The 7356-nt window shown below is 46.6% G+C and overlaps 2 protein-coding genes across 2 annotated transcripts; one reads left to right on the top strand and one right to left on the bottom strand.

Moving 5' to 3' along the window:
* Positions 1 to 421: 421 nt before the first annotated feature.
* On the bottom strand, positions 422 to 3931 carry LOC106611657 (beta-crystallin A1-2). Its single transcript, XM_014212096.2, has 6 exons — positions 3663 to 3931; positions 2810 to 2892; positions 2553 to 2671; positions 1632 to 1773; positions 1313 to 1455; positions 422 to 1089 (listed from the first exon to the last, which is right to left on the bottom strand). Exons 2-6 carry the CDS (start codon positions 2882 to 2884, stop codon positions 942 to 944), a joined length of 627 nt encoding a protein of 208 aa, XP_014067571.1. The 5' UTR covers positions 2885 to 2892; positions 3663 to 3931; the 3' UTR covers positions 422 to 941.
* Positions 3932 to 4909: 978 nt separating this feature from the next.
* Positions 4910 to 7074, top strand: LOC106611656 (beta-crystallin B1). Its single transcript, XM_014212095.2, has 6 exons — positions 4910 to 5035; positions 5306 to 5400; positions 5526 to 5644; positions 5831 to 5963; positions 6165 to 6307; positions 6470 to 7074. The coding sequence occupies exons 2-6, from the start codon at positions 5311 to 5313 to the stop codon at positions 6639 to 6641; spliced, it is 657 nt and encodes a 218-aa protein (XP_014067570.1). The 5' UTR covers positions 4910 to 5035; positions 5306 to 5310; the 3' UTR covers positions 6642 to 7074.
* The last annotated feature ends 282 nt before the right edge of the window (positions 7075 to 7356 follow it).

The following is a 7356-nucleotide window of genomic DNA, read 5'->3' as shown; positions in this document are numbered from 1 at the left end:
AGGGCCAGATGCACAGTTAAAGGGGAATTACACAAAAACATCTACATTTATTTTCTTCCAGATGTGATTGAAGCATGGACTCAACATCCAATTTTGTTGTCATGAACAATTGTAATTGTGAGAGTGAAAAAAAACCTAAATTCTAAAAAAATGTTTTATGTAATCACAGATTTTATAGGGCCCCCCTCAGAGTTGTTTATGAACCATTATTTTTACCAGGTATGTTGACAGAAAACAGTGCACTACTTTCTCTTGTACACCAAGGACCCGGGGAAGAGAAGAATATGCCTATTCGAAAGCTAGAAAAAAGGGAATAGCTTGCGACATGTTTAATTTTTTCAAAGTAGCTCTCATGCTTGGTAAGGTTGGAGACCCCTGTCCTACACTCACAACACACAATGATAGGACAGGCCCGAGCGACTGAAGTGAACATGAGTTTATTAGGTAACCTGTGGTTCAACCTCCTACACACAACATCACATCAGAGCTGCACTACAGAGGCAGCCATCTTGAAACTGTTTTCTGAGGAAACGTTGACCTCTCCTCTGGTTCGAGCACGGTGTGTGGCTTGGCTCCCCGCTCAGCCCAGGTGACCTGGACAGAGGGGTTGGGGGGTTCAGGTAGAACAGCGCAAGTGTGTGTGTCTGTGTGCGGGTGCTTTAACCTGGTAAAAGACATGGTGTGTGTTATATCAGTATAGGTACGTCTGTGAGTGTCAGTCATGTCAGTATGTGTGTGTGTGCGTGTTCCTGTGCGTTTACAGTGCGATATAGTCTGCTATCGTACCTCGGCGCGGCTGTGAGTGTCAGTGGTACGTGGTGAGTCGGTAGTTAGGGGCGACTGCTCTTCCTGTCAGGGTAAGGCAGGGGGGGATATGGGGTAGAGCAGCGCCTGGGCATGGGGTTGCTGTCCGTGGGCCTCTCAGCCACTACTAGCCCCTCTTAATGCTGGACACGGCGGATAGACTGGATCTGGGGGGTCTGGCAGTGGGAGCCCCAGTTCTTCCAGTGCTGGTAGTCTCCACTGTGTCTCTCACACTCCATGATGTACTGCTGGCCCCTGTAGCCGGGGTACTGGTAGCACACAAAGCTGAGGGAAAAGAGGGGATATTAAGTAACACTGTGTTTTGGTGTCTCTGGCATGTGTATCAATGGTGTGCGCAAAGTATGAAACCACAGCTTCCACAGCTGTTTGCTCACACGTTGCATGTGTGTGTGTGTGTGTGTGTGTGTGTGTGTGTGTGTGTGTGTGTGTGTGTGTGTGTGTGTGTGTGTGTGTGTGTGTTTGCGGTGAATAATAGAGGCTAACTTACGCGCCACACTGCACGTGCATGGAGCCGACCTCGGGCATGGACCAGCCCATGGCCTGCAGGGAGGGGTAGTCGTCACACAGCTCAACACTGCGGCCCATGAAGTTCTCTCTCTCAAAGATCATCATACGACTGCTCATGTGGGACTGAGAGAGAGAGAGGGCTGTTACATACACACACGAAGATGATCATATTCCAATATTATTTTTTTGGGGGGGTTCTCAAGGAGAAGGCGCTAATAGAATGTATCTGTTTGGACCAAAAAATGCATTGATACTTTCACATCTTCCCTCTCTCTCTCTCTCACACACACTTTACTCACAGCACAGTAGATGGGACGCAGGGACATGAGGCGCTCCACGTGGTAGGACAGGGAGCCGCTGTAGGCGTCCCAGTGGGGGTACTCTCCTCTCTCCAGGATGAACTGCTGGCCCTGGAAATCATGGTGCTCAAAGCCCACCCAGCTATCGGGGAGAGAGAGAGTTAAACACATTGTACTAGCATCTTATACACACATTGAACCAGCCACTATAAACCAACACGTCCACAGAGTATAGACATTCACTCATTCATCAGGTCGAGAGCTTCAAGTTCATCTGTGTCCACATCATTAATGTGGCCCTATCACACCAGCACAGTCGCAAAGAAGGTGCGACAGCGCCTCGTGCCACTGAGGAGGTTAAAGATTTGGCATGGCCCCACAGATCCTGCAAAACTTCTACAGCTGCACCATTGAGAGCATCTTGCCTGGTTGCATCGCCTTCGATCACAAGCGCTACAGAGGGTGGTGGTCCGGATGGCCCAGTACATCACTGGGGCCCGAGCTCCTTGCCATCCAGGACCTCTATAACAGGCGGTGTCAGAGGAATGCCCGGGAAAATTATCAAAGACCCCAGTCACCCAAGCCACAGACTGTTCTCTCTGCTACCGCACGGCAAGCGGTACTGGAGCGCCATGTCTGGGACCAAAAATCTCCTTAACAGCTTCTACCCCCAAGCCACAAGACTGCTGAACAATTCATCAAATGGCTACTGCAGTGACCCTTTTTTTTTTACACTGGCCCTCTTACAATGACTACGCACACTCACTGGACTCTACCCACACACTGGACTCTACCCACACACTGGACTCTACCCACACACTGGACTCGACCCACACACTCACACACACACAGTACACACCTGTATTCCTCTATCCCTAATCAATCATACACAGTAAACAGGTGGAACAGTGTGAGACTCACGCTCCACTCTCCACCCTGATGGAGCGGATGACGTCCAGACCACACTCCTGGATGTTACAGCACTCAGAGGTAAACTCCTGGCACTTGCCCTGGAAGTGCTCCTGCTCGAACACAGTCACCTACAGACAGACGGAGAGAGGGACAGGGGGAAGAAATGGAAGATGAGGTAGAGAAAGGGACATTTTAGTTGACAGGCCCCATTCCACTGATGCAAAGGTTTGTGCTCCTGCATGTGTCTCAATTTAAAGGTGTGTTACCTTGAAGAAAGGAGCTATGCCCATTCCCGAGTTGACCAGGGGTTGCATCATTGGGGATCTAGTTGTTCTGTGCATCTTTACACCTAAAAGACAGGGGGCAAACTTTCAGTTACACAATCTCCCCAACTCTCTAACACTCCGGTCACCTCAACACCAACAGTACACACATACAGAGTAAACATTATTTATTTATTTTCTTATATTCTATGTTATTCTGTAATCAAAGCTTCACACTGGTATTCAAGTGTACACGACTACATACAGAGTAAACATTATTTATTTATTTTCTTATATTCTATGTTATTCTGTAATCAAAGCTTCACATTGGTATTCAAGTGTACACGACTAAGTATCAATTTCACACCAAAACCTATCCCTTTAACACTTAAATGTCACAAATGTTACTAAACAGTCTTGGATGAACCACCTGTCCGCTAAACTAAATTGTATACTAATAATGCCGATCAATGAATCTATGATAAAGCAACATGATTTTGTTTTATCTAACAAGCTTGCTCCCTAGTATAGCCAGTCGTATAAGACAAATAATACACAACAAATCGATATTATTGTGACCTAGCGATAAGACCATCGTTTATTGCCCATTCAAGTCAGTAGGCTACACCTGCACAGAACAGCGCAATATGGAAGCCAGGATCAGTTTAACAAGTTTATACATTATGTAGCCAACCTATGCAATGTGCAATGCAGGTTAACGTGTTATTACATGGTTAGCGCTTTTTGGTGAGTTTTAAGTGAATGTGTAAAGGCGTCTTGAATAAACACATTATAACATATCTTACTGACTGTCCCTATACTTTCAATTAAATGCGTAACGGAGTTGGCACCTTACCTAGTTTGGCACTTATTCGTGATGAGCTCGGGAGTGGCACGCGCTTAACGCTATCTCGCGTAGAGCTTTTGAGAGATCTGGCGCTTCAGTTTTATATGGACTGACGAGAAGCGCGCCTCTTGGAGCGCGTCCATGGTGCATGGCTTTGGTGCGCGCACAATAACTTTTTCCCCTCCTGGAACACTGGACGACAGCGTTCTTGTTGGTCGTTCCATCGAAACCGCGCGACACGCCAGCTCAGCACATGTTATGGAACGCCAGTCCTTTCTGTGCACGTCGATCGGGGTTTGCCCAGAATGGGAAAGGAACAATAGTAACCGGGTCAGTTCGTGCTGGTCAGCAGTCTGGCGTGTGGTGGTCACAAAGACCGGGATAGAGGTGGAGAATGTGGGGATTAAATGCGGGGAAAAAGGTCAGTATACACATATGCATAAAATATAATATGGACAGGATGGAAAAGTTTGAAGTATGAGAACGTTTTTGACATATCTTCAATAGTATTGCTTCAGTCTCCAAACACACAAACAAACACGCCCGAATCATGCCACACGTCCATCCTTGAGTTATATACTGTCCATGGTATCCTGCCCCCCCCCCCAACACAGACATTTATAAAGACACATTTTTTTTAAATATGGCACTGCACCACTCAACGTCACTCCTCATACCTCACCTAAATCATACTGACACCTTATAGACATTATACTATCTTAATCAAAACCATGTAGTCTGATAATGTGAGTTCCAATAATGCATCAATTAAACAGTATTTATTAATGACGGCTTCAGGCCTCAGCTCCTATTCAACGGTCTCAAAACTAATTGCGATGAGATGAGACGACCAGAAATTGTATTTTTCTAATGTAAGCTGGTGACTGATTACAATCATGGTCAGATGATATAGCACAATGCACATGTCCTCTCATAGTGTAAATAGTGAGCCTATTCAGTAAATATCATGAGCACAATTAATTAAACCAATGTCCACAGTAGCAATGTACATACAGGTCTTTGTAACTGGTTATAAAAACTTCATCAGTTTGTGTACTTGCTTATCACAAATACTTTTACTGTGTTATGTCTCTATCTCACAGATACTTTATCTGTTTGTGGTAGACTCTATCATCATGTACAGTATTCCACTATCAACCCCCCCTCCAATCCTTGGCTCTCATTGGTCCCTGTGGCTGCCCCCTCCCCTCTGGCTGTCCCTCTCTGATGATGCGGTGGTTCTATTGTCCCGTGGTTCTGACCTCAGCAGGTTTGTTTCTCTGCGTATAATCCCCCTCCTCTGGGCGCCAGCGTATAAAAGGGCGGGGCATGCTCCAAGCCACACACACTCTCTGAGTGAGGCAGATCACACACACACACAGGTAAGAGCAGCAGACAAACATACATCATACACATGCTGGTAGCTGCATACACAGGTAAAGGGAGTAGACAAAACAGTGTTTCATTTTCAAATCAGTAATTACAAGTAGCTAGTTATAATAACAATACATGTTACATTGATATTACACATCACTATATTAAAACACATAGACTGTGTCCCCAACCCCATCCTTTCCCCAAATATCCCTCTATTCCCCTGATACCCTCCATCCATTCACTCCATGCTCATCCCTCTCTCTCTCTCCCTCCAGTCAACATGTCCAGTGATAAGTCCAAGGCTGCCTCCCAGACCGACGGGAAGGCTACGCAGAGCAAGAAGTCCGAGATGGGCATGATGTCCTACAAGGCAAGTAGCCCCCGACTGACAGGACTTCTCCTGGCTCCAATCTAATTGAATACCATTGGATCACTGGTACAGTCAAGACATCATCAGTGTTTACTTTGTACTCATCGGTCTGTCCCCCCCCCCAGATGTTTGTGTTCGACCAGGAGAACTTCCAGGGTCGCATGGTTGAGATCAGCAACGAGTGCATGAACGTGTGCGAGATGGGCATGGACCGCGTCCGCTCCCTCCGCGTTGAGTGTGGACCGTAAGTCAACCACTTCAGTTGCTTTAACTATATGTTAGTTGCCTGTAATGTAATATTGTCCTGCTATCTCTGTGGCTTTGTGGGATAATCGTAGAAGTAGCAGTATATTCACATGTCTTTTAATCATAATTAGATATGTCACCACGGCTGTACAATCATGTGACACTGTCTTTCTATTCTGTTTAGCTTCGTGGGCTTCGAGCAGATGAACTTATGTGGTGAGCACTACATCCTAGAGAAGGGAGAGTACCCCCGTTGGGACTCTTGGAGCAACTGCCAGAAAAACGACTACCTGCTGTCCTTCAGGCCCGTCCGCATGGTGGGTACACTCCTCTCGCCTTCCACCGTTCCTCTCTCTTTGTCATCTGTCAATTCTGTTCTCTAATTTTTCTCTCTGACTATTCTCTCTCTTTGCTCTGTAACTCTCTCCCCTTTTTTTCTCTCTCTCTCCTGTAAATGTCTCTCCTTTGGAACACCTCCCTCACAATCACACACCTCTATCCTTTCCCCTCTCTCCCAGGACCCAGAGAAACACAAGATCTGCCTGTACGAGGTTGGAGAGTTCAAGGGTCGTAAGATGGAAATCATGGACGATGACGTTCCCTCTCTGTTCTCCTACGGCTTCACCGACAGGGTCGGCAGCATCATGGTCAGCTGCGGAACGTAAGTGTTGCCATGGAGATGGCAAAAGCAATTCAGCGAAAGCAATCAGTTTAATCTCACAGTTAAGAACACATGGAACTAGAAAGAAAAGTCTGTGGGAGAACAGCTGTTATATCAGTGACCTACGTAGTGACATCATTGGTTTTTCTCCCCAACCCCCAGCTGGGTGGGCTACCAGTTCCCTGGATACCGTGGCTCCCAGTACCTTCTGGAGAAGGGCGACTTCAAACACTTCAACGAGTACGGCGCCCGCCACCCCCAGTTCCAGTCCGTGAGGCGTATCCGCGACATGCAGTGGCACCAGCAGGGATGCTACACCATGGCCAGCAAGTGAGGCTCAGGGAAGGAGAGAAAGAGAAAGAGCGGAAGAGAGGGAGAGGGGCGGAGGAAGAGAGAGAGAGGGGGAGAGATGTCCGAGGCCTTTCCGAACCCCTGGCTGAAGCCAACCATCTGAAACAGCAAGGGAGGGGAACCGCCTGGCTTGAAAACACCTGAAAATCAGACAACCCCTCCATCACTCTCTCTCTCTCTACTCTTCTCTTTCTCTCCTGTGGTCCGACCTTGGCCCCCCCCCCCATCCCGCATTCCTTTCCATTGCAGCACCAAAGAGGGAACGATGATGATTCTCGTCTCAGGGTATGATGTACCATGGGAAAAGGATCTTCTATATCCTCCCCCCACTTCCTAACCCTGTGTATCGCACACCCTCTCTGCTGTACAGAATCCTGGCCAACTTTTCAATAAAATGGAAAAATTTGATTTCAAAACGTTGTCTTTTATATTGTGACCGATGACTCTCATGGCCAAGATGACACCGTGTGAATAAAAGTGCTAACAGGTCATAACATGAAAATTTTATCAGTAGGTCAAAGGTCAAAAGGTCATCAAAATACACAGACCGATAAGAGAATATGCAACAACAATAAAAAAACGTGAAATATACACTGCTCAAAAAACAAAGGGAACACTTAAATAACACATCCTAGATCTGAATGAAAGAAATAATCTTATTAAATACTTTTTTCTTTACATAGTTGAATGTGCTGACA

This window comes from Salmo salar, chromosome ssa09 (genome assembly GCF_905237065.1).
Source record: "Salmo salar chromosome ssa09, Ssal_v3.1, whole genome shotgun sequence".
In the NCBI taxonomy this organism is placed as follows: domain Eukaryota; kingdom Metazoa; phylum Chordata; class Actinopteri; order Salmoniformes; family Salmonidae; genus Salmo; species Salmo salar.
The sequence above is the reverse complement of the archived record's forward strand: the minus strand, read 5'-3'. Positions and strand labels throughout refer to the sequence as shown.

Excerpts from the sequence above, each read along its gene's own strand:
- LOC106611656 (XM_014212095.2), top strand. The coding sequence starts at position 5,311 with ATGTCCAGTGATAAGTCCAAGGCTGCCTCCCAGACCGACGGGAAGGCT. Across the intron at positions 5,401-5,525 it reads TGGGCATGATGTCCTACAAG|ATGTTTGTGTTCGACCAGGA; the intron begins GCAAGTAGCCCC and ends CCCCCCCCCCAG. Across the intron at positions 5,645-5,830 it reads CTCCGCGTTGAGTGTGGACC|CTTCGTGGGCTTCGAGCAGA; the intron begins GTAAGTCAACCA and ends TATTCTGTTTAG.
- LOC106611657 (XM_014212096.2), bottom strand. The coding sequence starts at position 2,884 with ATGCACAGAACAACTAGATCCCCAATGATGCAACCCCTGGTCAACTCG. Across the intron at positions 2,672-2,809 it reads GCATAGCTCCTTTCTTCAAG|GTGACTGTGTTCGAGCAGGA; the intron begins GTAACACACCTT and ends GTCTGTCTGTAG. Across the intron at positions 1,090-1,312 it reads ATGCACGTGCAGTGTGGCGC|CTTTGTGTGCTACCAGTACC; the intron begins GTAAGTTAGCCT and ends CTTTTCCCTCAG.